Source organism: Pyrgilauda ruficollis, unplaced genomic scaffold, assembly GCF_017590135.1.
Source record: "Pyrgilauda ruficollis isolate IOZ18807 unplaced genomic scaffold, ASM1759013v1 scaffold324, whole genome shotgun sequence".
Lineage (NCBI taxonomy): Eukaryota > Metazoa > Chordata > Aves > Passeriformes > Passeridae > Pyrgilauda > Pyrgilauda ruficollis.
Window position 1 is genome coordinate 19,631 of NW_024524645.1, and position 21,536 is coordinate 41,166.

A 21,536-nucleotide genomic window follows, 5' to 3' on the forward strand; every position below is an offset into this window, starting at 1 on the left:
ATTCAGGACAAGAGGTGCTAGAGTGCTATAATAGAAGGTATGGGGGCAAGTACATTTTGGAAACAAATAGTGTAATTATTTTTAGTTGAAAATGTTAATGTTGATAATTTCCCAGCACTGGCTTGAAGAGGAAATAGCTAGTAAATACTAAAAACATCGCAGAGTTTATATTTGCATGATGTCTTTAGAAAATATTTTAATATGCAAAAGTGGTTTTGTTCCTCCAGGTAGTTGCCCAGTAACCTCCTCTTCAATGTAACTGCAGATGTAAGATACTAATTCTCCATATAGCCAATATGTGCTATTTTTTTTTTTTTTAAGATTAAAGAAGAAATAAGACTGAATAATAAGGAATAAAGACAGGGATTTACATCCTGCCCTTCCTCTCTCTGTATATGCTTATCCGAAATCCTTTGCAAGCCCACTGCAGGCTATATGGGTTTCCATACATAAACATTGCCCTCATTCACATCTTTAGTAACTCCACATTGGTAACATAATTATTACTGAGTCTGTTGTTTTGTAACTAACATGACAACACTGTAAGTTAAGGGAAAAAAATTGAAAACTAATACTTGTGATTAATAAGCAAAATCAAAAGCTCAAATTTGTACAATCTGCTTCCAGTCCCACATCATGTCTGCCACTCCTTCCCCCTACCTCTATTTCCATCTCCCTTCCCAGCACTTTCTTCTATTTTAAAACTATTACATCAGCTGCAGCATCCTCTAATAACCCTCAAGATGCTTTCCATCACAAGGCTGAAATTGTTTCCCACTTGGACAAAACTAAATAATTAAATTTTAAAGCCTACTCTTTTTTGAGAAGTCTTTTTAGCTCAGGGACTTATTTCTGACATTCCAACAGCTTGTCTAAAGAAGAAACACAAACAAAACATTCTCCCTATAGTCATATATAGAGAGATGTAGAAGCATGGAAGATAAGGGGCTAATGTGTGTGCCTCAAACGCCATTAGCTGGATGTCTGTGGAACCAACCAAGGGTTGTTGGTAATAACACACTGTGAGAAGGAACAGGATGTGGCTGGAAAAGGGGCCATATGGAGGTAGGGCAACAATTTTCTGGGACAAACATCCTTGTTCTAGGTCCTGGAGATAAGCCCAACACAGTCCAGCACAAGCACAGGAATGAGATTGAGAAGAGGCCATGGATGGGGTGGGGGATGGGGGATTCAACACCATCAAAGACCCCCAGAAGCCGCCTGATCCATTTCCAGAAAGGTCTAGAAGAGACTGTGCATGAGAACTGATTTGCATAGAAACAAGAAACTTATCTCCAGGATGGGGAAAACTTATCTATAAAAAGGCACCGCCACAAGGCCCAGGGTGACTGGTGATTTCTGTTTTCTCCCCCTTCTAATTCATCTCTCTCTCTCTTCCCTTTTACCCTACTCCTTTATCCAAAACCCACTGCTGTGTGCTTATATAGGAGATCAGGGATTAACACACCAATTTCAAGCCAAATGTGTAATTTACAAATAAATCTCTCTAAGCTTTTGCAGATTTTTGTTATTCCTTTCAACCACAAACATTTACAAATCTTGGGTGCTCCCTTTCCCTTAAGGGTGGGATGTCACAAGAGACATTTTTGTTTTGTCAGTTATGGTACCTTTTCCCTTTGCCTGAAAGTAAATTAAGATGAGCAGTAAAAAAAGGTACTTAGCACCCCAAAAGAACATTCACGCTTAACTAGTTGACTTTCAATTTCCACCAACCAAATGATTATGCGGGAACTCCTCACACTGACACTCACTCATTCATACCCCTAAGAATCACTAATCTGACAAGGACAGGGAAAATTCCCAAATGCCTTCTCACACTTTCTCTGTACCACATTCCCCAACTTTTCATACATACCTCAAATTGTGTTACTGAAGTTCAGAGCAGTTCTCAGTGACATATGCACAGCCTAACAGCAACAATGCACTTGGCATCCAAACAGAAGTTCCATGTCACTTTGGATTCCCACTAATCTATTTTCTCAGTAGCACACCCCTCATGTAGACACATTTGTACTTTTACTGGGATCTGTTTACCAACACCAAGATACTCTTATTCCTAGGCATAATTCTTCCATCACTGAAAACTGAGGAGATGCCTACAAGAAGGAACAGAGTTTGCCATAGGGAACACACATGAAGGCTACCTTGAGTTAACAGAGAGGGTCATAAAACATTTGAGCTCACTTAGGAAGTGAAACACAAGTTAGTCAGTATAAGCCTTACAGTTGCATTCATTAAAAACTAATCAGTGAATCTTCTACCTCTGGTCCAGTCTCCTCATGCCTTTCTTCTCTGTCTTCTTTCTTTAGCTAACCTTATTGCTTCCTCAATACTTGTGACAAGATACTTTGTCCTCTGCTACCATATAGCAAACAACATTATCAGTATTCCTAGGTGGAATTTACAAGTCATTAGGCATTCTTCTAACTTATCTGTTAAACTTATTTGAAAAATTAACATCAGTGAAAGTAAAATATGTGTTTCTGTTTGCACTATAGCACCAAGTAATTTTAAAAGTAATTCCCAGAAAAGATGCCATAATTTGGCCAGTGCTCCCTTTCAGCAGCCATTAATATAATCAAGGCCACTCTCCCACACTGGACTAGAAGGGACTCAGAGTGACAAAACAGCTGCATCATAGGCCCTCCTAAATTCTGAACCTGTTATTGTCTTCTCTGGTTAAGTGGTAACTGCCTTATATGAAGTTTAGAAAGCTGCATCTCAAAAGGCTCACAGCTCACAGCAGAGCCCAACAGAGCACACTCTGGCCTCCAGTCTTCTCCTTCCACACTTGACACAGGTTGATGAAAAATCATCCGAGTAAGCTTCAGCAGTAAAGAGATGAGAAGCTACCCTTTGCTGGGGTTAAAAAAATTCTCATACTACTCGATGGTTCCCAAGTGTGGACAACAACATAGATAAATTTCTCCATCCTGATGCAGGGTTTCCTGTGTCTTTATCTCCTGTAACAGAATATAGGAAGCAGAAAGGTATCCTGTGTTACCAATCACAGACAAGCAGGTTGTGGACGTTCTCAGAGAGAAACAGATAGTTTCCCAGGCATCATCTTGGGGAAATTGTGAGAAGCTCAGAGAAAATAATTAAAACAATTCTTATCTTGGCCTCTGCAGCTGGTGTTTGTGAACATGTGGAACGTGTTCTACATGATGTTTATGGAAAGATGGTGTTGTTCCTAATTAACCAATGGGGCGACAGGTGTTATTAAGAACCAATCAGGTTCTGGGTGAACGATGTTGCTTATAAAAATATGAAGTTTTGTAATAAAGTGAGCTTTTATGCCTTCTGAAAATTCATGGAGTTGTGTCGCCTTCATTTCTGTTCCTGACTCAATGGTGACAGCAGGTCACATTCTTCATTTTTGAATTGCCACGAGATCACTGTTAAGCAGTTCCTTTCCAAACTAGGCCCATCTCTTGTCTTTAGCCAGGAGTGTGTACTCCACATTTGAAACTTCATACAGAAACACACAGCTGCTTCTATCTTCAGACAGGCCAATTACTCTTTTGGCTTTCATTCAATTGCCTACTCATGCTTTAATTAATAATTCTCTTCAAAGGTAGCAGATCTTAGAATTCTCCTCTATCCTAGAGACTCACATTCTTATATTATACAGGGGGGGCTGCCAAAGCCATCCCAGTGTCACTGAGTGAATTCATATTTGTAAATGTTTTTTCTTTTTCTACTTAAATATTCATACCCTACTGTTCAATGCCCATGGACCAATCACTTTTAGTAGGACTTATGTGAGATATGAGTTGTTTAGCTTAATAAGTTTTAAATAAGAACAAGTCATTTAAGAGTTATAATATTGTGTGATTTAGTATGCCGTTTGCTTAGCTTTACTTGCTTACCATGAGTAGCTGTATTTGCTGAAGCCTTAGGCTGCAAGCTGTATTTTCACCATAGATATGCTTTTGGCTAGAACAGAGTTCACTTTCTTAGTAATTTTCCTAGTAGCTGGTGCAGTACTGTGTTTTGAAGGCATAGAAGCCCAGAGATTTCTTTGTTCTGGGTGCCTACTCAGAGACAACCAGCTCCAGCTGACCTGCTGCTATACCACTCTATTAAACTACTTATTTTTATTAAATCCAGCACCTGAGACTGCTGTGGAAAACCTAGGGTTGAGCCTGAAAAAGAAGGAAGTGCACCCAAGAGTAGGTGTGTATTAAAATTCCATTAGTAGACTTATTGGAAACAGAGAGGGGTGTGTGGCCTGATCAGTGTAAACTGCACAAGGAGACAGGGCTGGTGCTTGGCCTGATCAGAGTAAAGAGATATTTTCTCCCGAACCGGTTGGGGGGGGGGGGGCAATTGAATCTGCTTTCGTAGAGAAGCCCCTTTGGGGGTTATCTCCCAAACTTGCCCTAAACCAGGACACCAAGGTACTACAAAACTGGAAAAGAATTTTGGTACAGCAAATTATCAAAAAGAAGTACACACATATTTTATATCAAGAAGACTGGCCATTTACAACTAGAGATGGAACCCTGGCAGAACAGTGGCCACTGCAAGGGACCTTTGATCAGCACAGACTTACCTTTCTGCAACATAGACTAAAGGATAGGTTCCCAGGACAAATGGATTACTGGTACATTTGGGATGGTTGGGTGTGAGAGAAAAAAACACCCAAGTCAGGTGAGAGATGAAAGAGGCATCACCAAAGGTAACGCTTGTAGTAGCTGAGCTTACTGGCCTAGACAAGCCTCAAATAATTGCTCTGCTGGCTGCCAGACTCTATCCTATGCTTTCTAGTGTCTTGCCTAATCCTGCTGCCATGCAACAGAGGGCTGTGGTTGGAGCACCACCTGTACTGCAAATATTTACTAAACCACCTTGGAATCCTGGTGACTTGGCTTTATGTGGGAAGTAAAATGCCGAGACCAAGGAATGATGCTGAGAAATTTACTCAACTATTTTCCAATATATGCACTGGATACAATCCAAGCTAGGGAGATAGCGAGGTGTTGCTGAGAAAATTATTCCAACCCGATAAAAGATAACATAAATAATAAGGATGCTGAATTGGCTCAACAGGCAAGAGGTGACAGAAACCCCTGGGCAGCAAATAATCCAAACTGGGACTATAACAACTACTCATTTTTTCACCTACCAATTCCCTAGGGCTGCTCTCAGTCCCACCCACCTTGTATTTGTGCTTGGGATTTCCCTGACCCAAGTGCAGGACCTTGCACTTAGACTTGTTGAACTACATGAAGTTTGCACAGGCCCACCTGTCAAGGTCACTCGAAATGGCATCCCTTCCTTCCAGTGTGTTGACCGCACCACACAGCTTGGTCTCTTCAGGAAACTTGCTGAGGGTGCACTCAATCCCCCCTGTCCATGTCACTGACAAAGATGTTAAACAGCACTGGTCCCAACAACAATCCCTGAGGAACACCACTTATCACTAGTCTCCACTTGGACATTGAGCCCTTGACTGCAACTCTTTGAGTGCGACCATCCAGCCAACTCCTTATGCACTGCGTGGTGCACCCACCAAATCCATGTCTCTCCAGTTTAGAGACAAGGATGTTGTGCGGGACAATGTCAAATGCTTTGCACAAGTCCAGGTAGATGATGTCAGTCACTCTTCTCTCATCCACCACATCTGTAAACCCTGTCATAGAAGGCCACCAAATTTGTCAAGCACGATTCACCCTTAGTGAAGCTATGTTGGCTGTCACCAATCACCTCCTTATTTTCCTTATGCCTTAGCATAGTTTCCGGGAGGATCTGGTCCATGATCTTGCCAGGCACTGAGGTGAAACTGATCGGCCTGTAGGCTCCTGGCTCTTCCTTATTTCCCTTCTTATAAATGCAGGTTATATTTCCCCTTTTCCAGTGCACATGAACTTGTGCACCTCCAGGTTCCTTAAATGGTCTCAAACTTGATCTTCTCCTCTAGCAGGCAGTTCCTCATTTTCCCATTCCCTGCCTTTGCCTTCTGCAACTAGGGTGGTGTGGCTGGAACACCTGCTGGTGAAGACTAAGGCAAAAAAAGTTTGTTGAGTACCTCAGCCTTCTCTATGACCTGGATAACCAGGTCTCCTCTGTCCTTCGAGAGAGGGTCCACATTTTTCCTAGTCTTTCTTTTATCACCAATTTACCCACAGAAGCTTTTCTTGTTGCCTTTGGCATCCCTGGACAGGTTTAGTTCTGTTGGAGCTTTAGCTTTCCTAACCTGATTCCTGGCTGCTCAGACAATCTATATTCCTCCCAGGCTATATGTCCCTGCTTCTACCCTCTGTAGGCTTCCATTTTGTGTTTAAGTTTGTCCAGCAGCTCCTTCTTCATCCATGCAGGCCTCCTAGCATTTTTGCTTGATTCCCTCTTCATTAGGATGCATTGCTCCTGAGCTTAGAGGAGGCGATCCTTGAACATCAACCAGTTCTCTTGGACCTCCTTTACAGGGCTTTATCCCATGAGACTCTACCAAGCAGATCCCCGAAGAGACCAAAGTCTGCTCTCCTGAAGTCCAGGGCAGTAAGCTTGTTGTGCATCCTCCTTGCTGCTGCTCTAAGGTTCTGAAACTCCACCATTTCATGGTCACTGCAGCCCAGGCTGCCCTTGAGCTTAACATCCCCCACCAGCCCCTTCTTGTTGGTGAGAACAAGGTCCAACATAGCACCTGTCCTTGTTGGTTCCTCTATCACTTGGAGAAGGAAGTTGCCATCAACATATCCTTCTTCATCCATGCAGGCCTCCTAGCATTTTTGCTTGATTCCCTCTTCATTAGGATGCATTGCTCCTGAGCTTAGAGGAGGCGATCCTTGAACATCAACCAGTTCTCTTGGACCTCCTTTACAGGGCTTTATCCCATGAGACTCTACCAAGCAGATCCCCGAAGAGACCAAAGTCTGCTCTCCTGAAGTCCAGGGCAGTAAGCTTGTTGTGCATCCTCCTTGCTGCTGCTCTAAGGTTCTGAAACTCCACCATTTCATGGTCACTGCAGCCCAGGCTGCCCTTGAGCTTAACATCCCCCACCAGCCCCTTCTTGTTGGTGAGAACAAGGTCCAACATAGCACCTGTCCTTGTTGGTTCCTCTATCACTTGGAGAAGGAAGTTGCCATCAACATATTCCTGTCAACTCTTGGATTGGTTGTACCCTGCTGTGGTGTTGTCCTTCCAGCAGATAATGGGGTGGTAGAAGTCACTCCTCATGAGGACCAGGGCTTGTGAACTTGAAGCCACTTCTACCTGTCTGTAGAGGGCCTTATCAGTTTGGTCTTCCTGGTTGGGTGGCCTGTAGCAGACCCCCACTATAATGTCACCTGTCCCTCCTCTCCCTTTAATCCTGACCCATAAACTCTTGTTCGGCTCTTCATCCATTCCCAGGTAGAGACCCATTCACTCCAGCTGGTCATTGACATTTTCATTTTGTCACAAGTTCTAAAGTACTAGAACTAGAATGTTATATATATGTAAAAGGGGTTTGAGGAAAAAAGGAAGTAGGTTCAATTGTGTCAGTCCACACCACCTGAAATACAGGTACCTAATATACAACCTGGAGATGGAAGTGTTAATTAAGGTATTTTCACAAAAATCCAAATTAGAACACAAATGGGAGAGGCCATATACTGTCTTAATGTGTTCTAATTTTACTTTTAAAGTTTTATGAAAAGAAAATTGGATATACCATTCTCATGTCAAATGAGCAATGAATAACCAACCAGCTAAGAAATATCTGCATTGGAAAGAATCTATATACCAAAGACATGAAGTGGAGCATCTCAGTACTCTTGGTGCTGTTAATCAAGAGGACCAAAACTGCATGGCTAAGTATAAAGTCAATGGATGACCCACTGTGGTATAAAGTTAACAAGACTAAAGGGGAGGTATGTGACTGTCCTAGGGTGACATTATGATGCTTGTATCCCCAGTCGTTGTTCTGTTTATGCTGGATATTATGTTCTCTACCTTCAAGACTGGCTCTGAAGAGCGAAGCTTTGTTTTGTTTTATTATCAGTCTGCTCACTCCCCCAACGGTTGGTGGGACACAGAGACGGGGGCAGTACATAGTGCTGCTTTTGCTTTTTGCTCTTGCTTTTGCTCTCACTCCTGCTTTGCTCCTGCTTTGCTCTTGCTTTTGCTTCTGCTTGTTAGTTTAACTAGGCAGTCCAAATTTTCCCTGGACTGTTTTTCTTTCCCTTTGTTGGAACCACTTGAGCCTGCTCCGGACTGGGACCTGGGAAACACCAAGAGTTTGCACCTTGTGGCCTGCAGCAGCCATCCCCAGCGCCGGAGGGACCGATAACAGAGTGACCACTCCCATGAGAGACTTTCTGAATTTGTCATCTTTTTCAGAGTGATGAAAGAGTTTTGTCATCCAGTATTGTTCATTTTGTGTGCTGGGGGTGCTGTGCCTGTTAAATAAACAGGTTCTTTCCACTTCTCTCTGAGGAATCCTTCCCAAACCAGTTGGAGGGAGGGGCTGTGTGGGTTTGCTTTCTGGAGGGGCCCTTTTTGGAGGTTTTCTCCCAAGTTTGCCCTAAACCAGGACAGTGACATAGACTTTTACGGGATGGGTGACCAAACCTTGGAAAACCCAATGAAAGAGCTCTCTCTTTGCAAATCAGATACAGCTCAAAATCTAACTTTGATAATCAGCAAGAAGAAAGTTCATTGTTCCGATGCTACTAACTGTTGTTGAACAGTCACTTCCAGTTGTCGTGTATGGTTGGACATGGAATTTCAAGTGAATAGAATATATGTTAATGTGACATGCAAAAAAATTCACTTTCACCTAGGTATGCTCTTGACTAGAATAGACTTAATTTTCTTCTCAGTAGCTGGTACAGTGCTGTGTTTTGGATTCAGTATGAGAATAATGTTGATAATACACTGATGTTTTAGTTGTTGCTACATAGTGTTTACTCTAAATCAAAGACTTTTCAGTTTTCCATGCTCTGTCAACTGAGCTAGTGCACAAGAAGTACAAACCAGAAGATAAAAAGGCTACAGCCATCAACAGAAGTTGCGACTTGACAAGATAAGAACAATTAGTGACCTGTCTGTGGACACAGAAAGAATACAATAAAGGGTTATAAGACCCCAGACCAAAAATCACCATTGGACCAAGAGGTGTGTGAATGTATGTGGTAATCACATATCCTCTGAACAGAGAGAGACATAGTTCTCCCAGGATTTTCCTGGGAAGCTGTGAGAAAGCTCAGAGAAAGAATTAAAACAATTATTATCTCTCTGTAACTGTTGTTTATAGATACGGTTCTCCAGAGTGTGCTCTTCATAGTTCACCAATAGTGTGAGAGGTTTTTACTTTGAGACCAATCAAGTATCACCTTAGCGAGTCACATTATGAAAGGACGCGCTATTTTTCATTAAAGCCTTCTGATTCACCTTCTGAAAACTGAAGTCTTTTCTTCATGTCCCTGACTCAACAGCGTCATCAGTACGTGAAGAATGGGTGAAGAACGTGTGCATAGACTACGAGGGCATAAAAGTCTAGAGTTTTCTTTGTTTGGGGTCCCTTTCTAGAGGCACCCAGGTCAAGTCAACCTGCTGCTGTACCACTCTTAAATTATTTTTATAAAATCAGATGCCTGAGACTCTGCTGTGGGAAACCTAGGGTCAAGCCTGAAGAAGGAGGAAGCACACCTGAGAGTGAATGTGTGTTAGCAAGGAGTCGAAAGGGGCACCCATTGGTTCACTGGAGCTGCCTACTACAAAGGGACTCTGGTCTAAGCAGTTAAAGTCTCAGGTGGTACGTGTGTGACTCCTTGAATGGTGTGAGAATGCTCAGGCATTGGCTTCTCCTTCAACACAGTTCTTCACATACAAGACTCTTCCAATAACTCTTCAAATCCCTTTGTCTCTCAAGGGTTTGTTAGCATTAAATGAAAAAAGTTGCAATTGCCTTCCCTTCATTCTAACAAAGAGAGTCAGGCTACAGCATGTGCTCTGCACATTAGTAGCAATTAAGCTATAAAAAAGAACTAATATCTGTGTCATGTGAAATGTATTCACATTTTCAGAAGTTAACTGAACACTAACAGAATGGTTATTTCAACTGCAATTTGCTACAGGTCTTAATTTCAATCCTTCCACTTCTTGAAGCATCTTACCAGTTCCATCATCTGCATCATTCTGACCAGTCTCCCAAATCTCTGATTTTGTCCCAAAGCCATCAGTGGCAGAAGACTCCATATAGTCTGCAGGGTTAAATGTCCTAGAGTTTTAAAAGTTTAAAAATGGAAGAGAATACATGGGTCATTCAATGAACATAGATGTCATTTTTATCTGAAGTTGCATTAGGTTTAACTTCTTGATTTCCACATAATCTATCTTGATAGTTTTAGTTTCAAAAACTTTTTCTCTATGAGCAGACACAGATAAAAGAGGGAGAAAAGAAGGGGAGAAAAAAAAGTGAAGAGACTGAAAAAAAATTACTGTAGAGAAACTGAACCAAACCAACAATTCCTGAAATAGCAGTTAACAGCATACCTACTCCTCCAGTCTTATAAAGCATTAGTTTATATGCACAATGATAAGCCTCTCTCAGGTGATAGTTTCTCAGAAGGTGGCTTACTGATGAGAAACCAGTATCATGTCCTTTCAAAGCACCAGATCTGTGCAGGACAGGAGTCAGAACATTGGTAAGACTATTTCAGAATGCACTCTTGACACCAATGCTAAAACACACAGATGAAGCTAAAAGATGAAAAAGGATCATTGAAGAAAAACCTCTTTTCAGTTTATCATCTACAAGTATGAACAAGAAGAACTATCAGAAAAGTAGACTTAATCTTCTGTTCATCATGACATCAATGATGTCACATGAAATGTCATTAAAGGCAAATACTGAGTGAAAGTAGTGGAGGCTACACTTCATAAAGCAAGTTATTCCACCAAAACTGAGAACAAACTTTAGAGCTGCTGAGTAACTTGATTTTGTTTTAGGGTGAATGTACGTCCAAACAGCTAAAGCATGAAACCTCAAAAACCGAAGAAAGTTTAGAATCACTAGTCTTTCTGGTTTTATATAGAACTTGAAAGTTCTACATTACACTGAAACAATTTTTTTTAAATTGACCTAGAACTATATGCACCACGCAAAACTTTCAGTCTCCAAGACACTACTGATGGCTGCTACTGATAAGTACAAATGGGTTCCCCAAGTTTGAGATATTAACATTGAGTAAACTCACATTACGTTTGTATAGGTGTGTCTAGGTAGAAATACTGGTTTAAGATAAAAATAATTCATTAATAATCTAAGATATTTTGAATTTTTGTATCTATACAGGTTTATCAAACATACAGCAACATTAAGACACACAGTGGCAACACTGTCAATTAATATTGCCAGTGAGTTTGATCCTTGCCAAAATCTGTGCTCTCTGTGTCTCTTACCCCATGCCTTGGGTTGAAAACCTCCCTGCTCCTCTCCCTCTGCCACGTCCAAACCCTAGGAGAGAAAACACCATTTAATAGCAACAGCAGAGGAGCCACCAATTGCTAGTCTGTCACATTAGAAAATATAACAGTTGAAGAAAAAAAAGTACTGCGGTTAAATATAATTTACTTGCCAAATTTCCCTAACACATGCAAGTAAGCCACAGTTCATATAACACTTTGTGTTTCAGTAGGACTTGCAATTCTTTGCTATCTTTTCTGTATCTAGTGAAGTAGCTCCAAATGCCAAGAAAAAGACTTTACCTAAAGAATCATCCCATGAGACTGCTATTGCCAAATCATTAGACATTGTTCAAAATTTCATTTCATTTTTCCCTCTTGCCTAAATGCTTTAAAATTCCAGCCTCCCTGCATACCTTGATCTCTCAAGAAATTCCATCACTTCTTATTTGTGAGAAGAAAGTTTAAATATTCCATTTGCTTCCTTCTTGGACTCAGCCCATCCCTACCCTCCTGTGCTTTCACCAACCTGTTCCAACACATTCCTTCTGTTTCCCCTTTAAGCATAACTACTGACATGATAATTATCCAATTCAAATTACTCAAACTTCCTTGTTATCACCCACAAGAATATTAATTTCTATTTTAACAACAACAAATATTTGTTGCCTCAAATTTTGGTTACCAACCTCAGTTTACAAGCTTCTTAATACAGTGAATGGCTTTATTTTTGCATGTTGCATAGTGCCAAGAAAGCATGAAAATTTCTGTATTACTTAACCATCCATAAAGCGCATGTCTATGCAAACTGTTAGAATCTATTTCTTACATGTGGCATATTTCTACATAGTTTTGGTGGAATTTTTTTCTTTTTTATAACGTCAGTATCTGAGGCTTTTTCAGTTTGTTGGGTTTTTTTGAGGGAGACTATGTATATTATTTGCTATTACAAGAGTTGCTGCTGAGAAAAAAGTGATGTTTATTTTAATGACAAAATTATGTGGTTATAAAAAGTCACTGAACAACTACAAGCTTGCCAGAACACAAAAGTTATAATCCTAAGTCACTGATATACTGGTTGTCAAAACATCAGAATTACCTATGAAAGGCTTCAAATTTGCATCAAAATTACCCCTTATTTTGAGGGGACCATCTAAACTGAATAAACAGTACCTCCAAGACATGGCAAATTCAGTTTAGAAAGTTCCTATTTTAATGACTTTCCTTTTCCTCCCCTCACCACTTGTTCTCCTCCTTGCCCTAGTTCACTATCCATGTTTTAAAATACATTTCTGGACTGCTAAAATACTGTGGTGGTTTGACCTTGGCTGGAGGTCAGGTGCCCACCAAAACTGCTCTGATCACCCCCCATCACAAATGGACAGGGGAGAGATCACTCACCAATTACCATCACAGACTAAACAAACCTGACTTGGAGAAATTAATTGAAATTATGATCAAAATCAGAGTAAGATAATGATAATGAGAAGTAAAACAAATCTTAAAAACACCTTCCCCCCACTTCCCCCTCCTTCCAGGATTAACTTTATTCCCGATTTTCTACCCCCTCTCCCCCAACAGTGCAGTGAGATGAGGAATGGAGGTTACAGACAGTTCATCATGTTTCTGTCACTGCTTTCTCTTCAGGTAAAGGAGTCCTTCCCCTGTTCCTGCATGAGGTCCTTCCCATGGGAAAGTCCTTCATGAACTTCTCCAGTGTGAGTCTTTCCCACAAGCTGCAGTTCTTCATGAACTGCTCCAGCATGGATCCCTTTCATAGGGTCAGTCCTTCAGGAACAGGTTGCTCCAGCATGGGTCCCCCACGGGGTGACAAGTCCTGCCAGCAAACCTGCTCCAATGTGGGCTTCTCTCTTCATGGGGCCACAGGTCCTGCCAGGACCCTACTCCAGCACAGACTTCCCATGGGGTGACAACCTTCTTTTGGGCATCTACCTGCTCCAGCGTGGGGTCTTCCACAGGCTGCAGATGAGTCTGTGCTCTCCTGTGGACCTTCATGGGCTGCAGGTAGACATCTTGCAGGTCTTCACCATGAGCTGCAGGGGAATCTCAGCTCTGGCACCTGGAGCACATCCTGCACCTCCTTCACTGACCTGGGAGTCTCCAGCACTGTTTCTCACATATTGTCACTCCTCTCTTCCTTGGATGCAATTACTTCTGTGCAATATTTTTTTCCCCATTGTAGCCATGATATTTTATGAAAAATCCTTTGCTAGGATTTTTCCCTCCTGAGAAGCTGAGGAGCCTCAGGAGAGAAATGTAAATGATAACTATCTGCTGCTGTGGAATACAACAGGTGCATCTGTGATTGGTCCATGTGGATTGTTTTAACTTGGTGACCAATCACAGCCACCTGTGTCGAGGCTGTGAGCAGTCACAAGATTTTGTTATGCATTCTATTCTTGCTCTTTCTAGCCTTCTGATGAATCCTTTTCTTTCTGTTCTTTTAGTATAGTTTTTAGTATATAATTTTAATATAATATATATCATAATATAATAAACCAGCCTTCTGAAACATGGAGTCAGAACTCGCATCTCCACACATGGGGCACCAGACACAACACCCCATCCTTAAATATGTTATCTGATACATTACTACTGTCGCTGCTTGGCTCGGCCTTGGCCAGTGGTGGATCTGTCTTGGAGCCAGCTGGCGTTGGCTCTGTCAGACATAAGAGAAGCTTCCAGCAGCTTCTCGGAGAAGCCATCCCTGTAGTCCTCCCCTCCCCTTGCTGCCAAAACCTTGCCATGCAAACCCAAGAACTTAGAAATATCAAATTAGCAGGATAGCTTTATCCACATTTTGATTAAAGGGTTTACCCTTATTCTATACAGCATGACAACTATGTAAACCTGAAGAGGAAGGATTTCCATCTAGCAAGGCAGAACAACAAGAACACAGAAGAATGAAGTCTGACACTAGGCCCCCTCTTGACACTCTTTTCACAATCATCTGGAGAGAAGAGACAGAGATTAGGAAAGGGGTAACAAGTGAAACCTGGCAGTTGCCATCCCTCTTCACTGAGCCCACACATGGAGCTGTGCTCTTTGCTCTGTCATAAACTGTGTCCCAGACCCTGCTGTCCCCGTCTGATAACTCAGCCTTCTAAACCTCCTTGCTCAGCCTACCTCTTCTACTGCTCTTCTCTCCTTCACCCACCTAAAATCCACAATCTGGGAAGCTGATCCATGGCATTACAGGGTTGCAGCTTTAGAAGTGAGTGCACTCTAGATTATCTTTCTGCCTAGTAAATATTGGTTGGTTTTCTTAAAAGAGTAGAACCACCTAGAAAAGTTTACTGGGGGCACTGTACTTCCTACATCTATCAATACAGTATTAAACACCATTTACTAATGATGCACAGAAGAGAGATCAAAAGTTTTTTTACAAACTCAACTACAAGACTGACTGGGAGCTGCAAATCAGTAACAGTCAAGCAGAAATATTTTTGAGTGAGGCAGACATTAGGTACAAAGAGAGTAGCTGAAATAGCTAACATGAAAGTAGAAATAGATTTTAGAAGAGGAAGTCTCTTCATCCTCCCAAGTGCAAAAGTCGGAAAAAATAACTTTAGCATATTACACATAAGATTGGCTGCTACTGATAAGTACAAATGGGTTCCCCAAGTTTGAGATATTAACATTGAGTAAACTCACATTACGTTTGTATAGGTGTGTCTAGGTAGAAATACTGGTTTAAGATAAAAATAATTCATTAATAATCTAAGATATTTTGAATTTTTGTATCTATACAGGTTTATCAAACATACAGCAACATTAAGACACACAGTGGCAACACTGTCAATTAATATTGCCAGTGAGTTTGATCCTTGCCAAAATCTGTGCTCTCTGTGTCTCTTACCCCATGCCTTGGGTTGAAAACCTCCCTGCTCCTCTCCCTCTGCCACGTCCAAACCCTAGGAGAGAAAACACCATTTAATAGCAACAGCAGAGGAGCCACCAATTGCTAGTCTGTCACATTAGAAAATATAACAGTTGAAGAAAAAAAAGTACTGCGGTTAAATATAATTTACTTGCCAAATTTCCCTAACACATGCAAGTAAGCCACAGTTCATATAACACTTTGTGTTTCAGTAGGACTTGCAATTCTTTGCTATCTTTTCTGTATCTAGTGAAGTAGCTCCAAATGCCAAGAAAAAGACTTTACCTAAAGAATCATCCCATGAGACTGCTATTGCCAAATCATTAGACATTGTTCAAAATTTCATTTCATTTTTCCCTCTTGCCTAAATGCTTTAAAATTCCAGCCTCCCTGCATACCTTGATCTCTCAAGAAATTCCATCACTTCTTATTTGTGAGAAGAAAGTTTAAATATTCCATTTGCTTCCTTCTTGGACTCAGCCCATCCCTACCCTCCTGTGCTTTCACCAACCTGTTCCAACACATTCCTTCTGTTTCCCCTTTAAGCATAACTACTGACATGATAATTATCCAATTCAAATTACTCAAACTTCCTTGTTATCACCCACAAGAATATTAATTTCTATTTTAACAACAACAAATATTTGTTGCCTCAAATTTTGGTTACCAACCTCAGTTTACAAGCTTCTTAATACAGTGAATGGCTTTATTTTTGCATGTTGCATAGTGCCAAGAAAGCATGAAAATTTCTGTATTACTTAACCATCCATAAAGCGCATGTCTATGCAAACTGTTAGAATCTATTTCTTACATGTGGCATATTTCTACATAGTTTTGGTGGAATTTTTTTCTTTTTTATAACGTCAGTATCTGAGGCTTTTTCAGTTTGTTGGGTTTTTTTGAGGGAGACTATGTATATTATTTGCTATTACAAGAGTTGCTGCTGAGAAAAAAGTGATGTTTATTTTAATGACAAAATTATGTGGTTATAAAAAGTCACTGAACAACTACAAGCTTGCCAGAACACAAAAGTTATAATCCTAAGTCACTGATATACTGGTTGTCAAAACATCAGAATTACCTATGAAAGGCTTCAAATTTGCATCAAAATTACCCCTTATTTTGAGGGGACCATCTAAACTGAATAAACAGTACCTCCAAGACATGGCAAATTCAGTTTAGAAAGTTCCTATTTTAATGACTTTCCTTTTCCTCCCCTCACCACTTGTTCTCCTCCTTGCCCTAGTTCACTATCCATGTTTTAAAATACATTTCTGGACTGCTAAAATACTGTGGTGGTTTGACCTTGGCTGGAGGTCAGGTGCCCACCAAAACTGCTCTGATCACCCCCCATCACAAATGGACAGGGGAGAGATCACTCACCAATTACCATCACAGACTAAACAAACCTGACTTGGAGAAATTAATTGAAATTATGATCAAAATCAGAGTAAGATAATGATAATGAGAAGTAAAACAAATCTTAAAAACACCTTCCCCCCACTTCCCCCTCCTTCCAGGATTAACTTTATTCCCGATTTTCTACCCCCTCTCCCCCAACAGTGCAGTGAGATGAGGAATGGAGGTTACAGACAGTTCATCATGTTTCTGTCACTGCTTTCTCTTCAGGTAAAGGAGTCCTTCCCCTGTTCCTGCATGAGGTCCTTCCCATGGGAAAGTCCTTCATGAACTTCTCCAGTGTGAGTCTTTCCCACAAGCTGCAGTTCTTCATGAACTGCTCCAGCATGGATCCCTTTCATAGGGTCAGTCCTTCAGGAACAGGTTGCTCCAGCATGGGTCCCCCACGGGGTGACAAGTCCTGCCAGCAAACCTGCTCCAATGTGGGCTTCTCTCTTCATGGGGCCACAGGTCCTGCCAGGACCCTACTCCAGCACAGACTTCCCATGGGGTGACAACCTTCTTTTGGGCATCTACCTGCTCCAGCGTGGGGTCTTCCACAGGCTGCAGATGAGTCTGTGCTCTCCTGTGGACCTTCATGGGCTGCAGGTAGACATCTTGCAGGTCTTCACCATGAGCTGCAGGGGAATCTCAGCTCTGGCACCTGGAGCACATCCTGCACCTCCTTCACTGACCTGGGAGTCTCCAGCACTGTTTCTCACATATTGTCACTCCTCTCTTCCTTGGATGCAATTACTTCTGTGCAATATTTTTTTCCCCATTGTAGCCATGATATTTTATGAAAAATCCTTTGCTAGGATTTTTCCCTCCTGAGAAGCTGAGGAGCCTCAGGAGAGAAATGTAAATGATAACTATCTGCTGCTGTGGAATACAACAGGTGCATCTGTGATTGGTCCATGTGGATTGTTTTAACTTGGTGACCAATCACAGCCACCTGTGTCGAGGCTGTGAGCAGTCACAAGATTTTGTTATGCATTCTATTCTTGCTCTTTCTAGCCTTCTGATGAATCCTTTTCTTTCTGTTCTTTTAGTATAGTTTTTAGTATATAATTTTAATATAATATATATCATAATATAATAAACCAGCCTTCTGAAACATGGAGTCAGAACTCGCATCTCCACACATGGGGCACCAGACACAACACCCCATCCTTAAATATGTTATCTGATACATTACTACTGTCGCTGCTTGGCTCGGCCTTGGCCAGTGGTGGATCTGTCTTGGAGCCAGCTGGCGTTGGCTCTGTCAGACATAAGAGAAGCTTCCAGCAGCTTCTCGGAGAAGCCATCCCTGTAGTCCTCCCCTCCCCTTGCTGCCAAAACCTTGCCATGCAAACCCAAGAACTTAGAAATATCAAATTAGCAGGATAGCTTTATCCACATTTTGATTAAAGGGTTTACCCTTATTCTATACAGCATGACAACTATGTAAACCTGAAGAGGAAGGATTTCCATCTAGCAAGGCAGAACAACAAGAACACAGAAGAATGAAGTCTGACACTAGGCCCCCTCTTGACACTCTTTTCACAATCATCTGGAGAGAAGAGACAGAGATTAGGAAAGGGGTAACAAGTGAAACCTGGCAGTTGCCATCCCTCTTCACTGAGCCCACACATGGAGCTGTGCTCTTTGCTCTGTCATAAACTGTGTCCCAGACCCTGCTGTCCCCGTCTGATAACTCAGCCTTCTAAACCTCCTTGCTCAGCCTACCTCTTCTACTGCTCTTCTCTCCTTCACCCACCTAAAATCCACAATCTGGGAAGCTGATCCATGGCATTACAGGGTTGCAGCTTTAGAAGTGAGTGCACTCTAGATTATCTTTCTGCCTAGTAAATATTGGTTGGTTTTCTTAAAAGAGTAGAACCACCTAGAAAAGTTTACTGGGGGCACTGTACTTCCTACATCTATCAATACAGTATTAAACACCATTTACTAATGATGCACAGAAGAGAGATCAAAAGTTTTTTTACAAACTCAACTACAAGACTGACTGGGAGCTGCAAATCAGTAACAGTCAAGCAGAAATATTTTTGAGTGAGGCAGACATTAGGTACAAAGAGAGTAGCTGAAATAGCTAACATGAAAGTAGAAATAGATTTTAGAAGAGGAAGTCTCTTCATCCTCCCAAGTGCAAAAGTCGGAAAAAATAACTTTAGCATATTACACATAAGATGAAGTTTTAGTAAACAAGGCATATGTACGATACCATACCAGGATGGGCATAATAAACTACTGGCTGAAAACAGCAATAAGAACTTCTAACAATTTTAGAAACTGCTAGAAAAACATCATGTTGTTCCTGAAGCTCCATGCACAGTCTTAGACTACCAGTCAGCAAGGCATTTTCAAAGTGATCTGGTATAAAAAGTTAATCCTGAACTTGAATTTCAAGTAGATTCCCTTAACTTCTTCATAAAGCTGTGTCTACGCCTTCTGTCAAAACTGAAACCAAGTTTAATCAACAAATGCAACAAAAAGTATTCTAGTGAAGACAAAAGAGCAGTACCAAACCAGCAGGGTTAGCACTAAATTCAAATCTGTAAGACACTTATGAAGAACTGATTCAAAATATGGGACAGTGAGTTCCTACCACTGAAAGACCACCCTGACACAGAATCTCATACATCATGGTCATTGTGAAAAATGCATATTATATGATTGGCTCTTCACAAATATTAAAATAAATACTATATGTGTTATGTTGGAAAGTTATGCTGTATTAATGTCTTTTAGGTAGTGCTGTATTAATCTCTTTTAAATACTGTGGTAAATATAGTGTTTAGGCTATTAGCATAATATTAAAATAGAAACTATGTGATGTAAGATACTTTTTGTAACTAGCTCAAGGAATGGATAAGATAATCAAGAAATTCTTTGCATAGAGATAACAACAACTAGACACCAAGATCCCAAGAGAAGAATGATTGCCTCCTTATCGGGACAACCCAGACTTCTAAGGACCAAGACGATTGATTCACAAGATGGGGGGGGGAAGCTGAAATTAAGCAGAAACATCCGTAGTTTGAAAGGAATGCTTAAATCATGTATGAGATATATGAATATGCAATAGGCTATTGCTTTTAAGGGTTAATCCTTTGTTAGCAAAGCGTGCTTTTGTGGCAGAATGCAAAGCACACAGACGTCCATAATTCTTTGCTTTTATTGTCCTTTATTGTCCTAACTTTGATTATCCAAATTCTTATTGTCCTAATTTTTATTACTATTTTTATTGCTATTAAACTTCTGAAATGTTAACACAAGTGAATGGCGTTTTTCGCACTCATTAATGCAAGATGCCAGTGGGAAGAGCTGATATTCTCTGACACAATAAAATCACTACTATAGTCTTAAATTCTCATGCTTAGAAAGTTACTTCACTGCCAAAATTAAAACATGGCCTTAAAACAATTAAAAGGCACACAGCTTTCTATCATAGAGAATTTAGTCAGGAAGCAACTGTGAATGACCATCAGGTATTTCCAAACTTTTGCTACTTTTTAACAGTGACTAAAAGGTCAGTGAGCAAACAGGGCTTCACACAATTCAGAGCAGGGACCCATATTCTGAGCATGCAATCCCACAGTAACTTAAACCCATTTAAATCAGAACTACTACAACAGAAGTTTCTCACTAGTGATCACAACTCTGCTCTTTCCTGCACTAAGCTTTGCACATACTGTCAAAAAAGTGAGCACAAAACCACCATCAGAAAACAAAATTATTAGGTCACTGTTGTATTGGCTCTTCAAACCAGTTTCCCGCTTGCTAAATGCCAGAAAACCAGTCACCTTTACACAAGGATAAGCCACCAAAACCCCTGTTGTCCCCTGCTACCATGATGCCTGCCCTCTTTTTATTTTTTTGGCTTGGTTAATTTTAAACTTAGATCAATCTTCTAATAAAGTTCAAATGTACCAAGAGGCCAACAAGATAAATTCTTCCCTGCAGTAATGCCAGTTTATGCTTTTAACATAAAAAGTATAGCTTTAACACTACTCTAAAGAGATGCACAGATATGATTTATATTACAACAGCCAATGTTCACTAAAAATTTTTTTTCCTGTGGTAATTCACAATCAGCAATGTTTCTAACAACATTTTTATATACTGACAAAAAGACAAGTGACGTGGCAGTAGCTCATTAAATCTTCCACCGAGTCTAAAGGAATAGACTTTCTTACAATCAATCAGCATATTGAGCACAAAAGCAAATAATGGAATCAGGCAAATAACAAAATTACACACACCTCCCTCAGTTGACTAGGTTCACATTAGCCACCACTTATTCAATTTATATTTTTCTTTTCTGGAATGAATTATAGAGAAGTCAACCTAAGCAGGGAGTGAGATTTTATTTCCACTAAAACCCATTGGGAGTTAAAAACACTTATAATTACACAATCAAGACTTCACTCTGGTACCATCCATGCATAGAAAGAATTGTTCATCTCATACACAATTATTCTTCCCACTAAACAAATGCACACTACATGGAAGCATGAAAAAGGTGTGTAGCACCACAACTCAGATTGGAGCACTCCATTAACTTAATAACCTAATTTGTAAAAAATCCAGTTTGTTGAGCTTGCAGACCTAAATCTTCCCACTGCATCACAGAAACTTTATTTTGAAATTCAGATTTTCACAATGACAGGTTTAATTAGGTGAAGACACTTTAAGGTTAAGAAATAGGCTTAAGAACAGTAAGGGAACGCAGACTGGAAGTGCAGGCAACACCTTAGATTCGCTCTTATTTCTGACTACACAATAATCAAACAGTCCTGGTCTCTGCTTTGGAAAT

At 40.7% G+C, this 21,536-nt stretch overlaps 1 protein-coding gene across 1 annotated transcript in view; it reads right to left on the reverse strand.

Moving 5' to 3' along the window:
- LOC121357318 (ubiquitin-associated protein 2-like) overlaps positions 1-21,536 on the reverse strand; it is a 90,563-nt gene that overhangs the window by 17,106 nt on the left and 51,921 nt on the right. Inside the window, exons 7-8 of the mRNA XM_041474490.1 lie at positions 15,296-15,350; positions 10,125-10,228 (exon numbers count right to left, since the gene is read on the reverse strand). Coding sequence (XP_041330424.1) covers positions 10,125-10,228; positions 15,296-15,350 — 159 coding nt within the window. The remainder of the gene's footprint in view (positions 1-10,124; positions 10,229-15,295; positions 15,351-21,536) is intronic.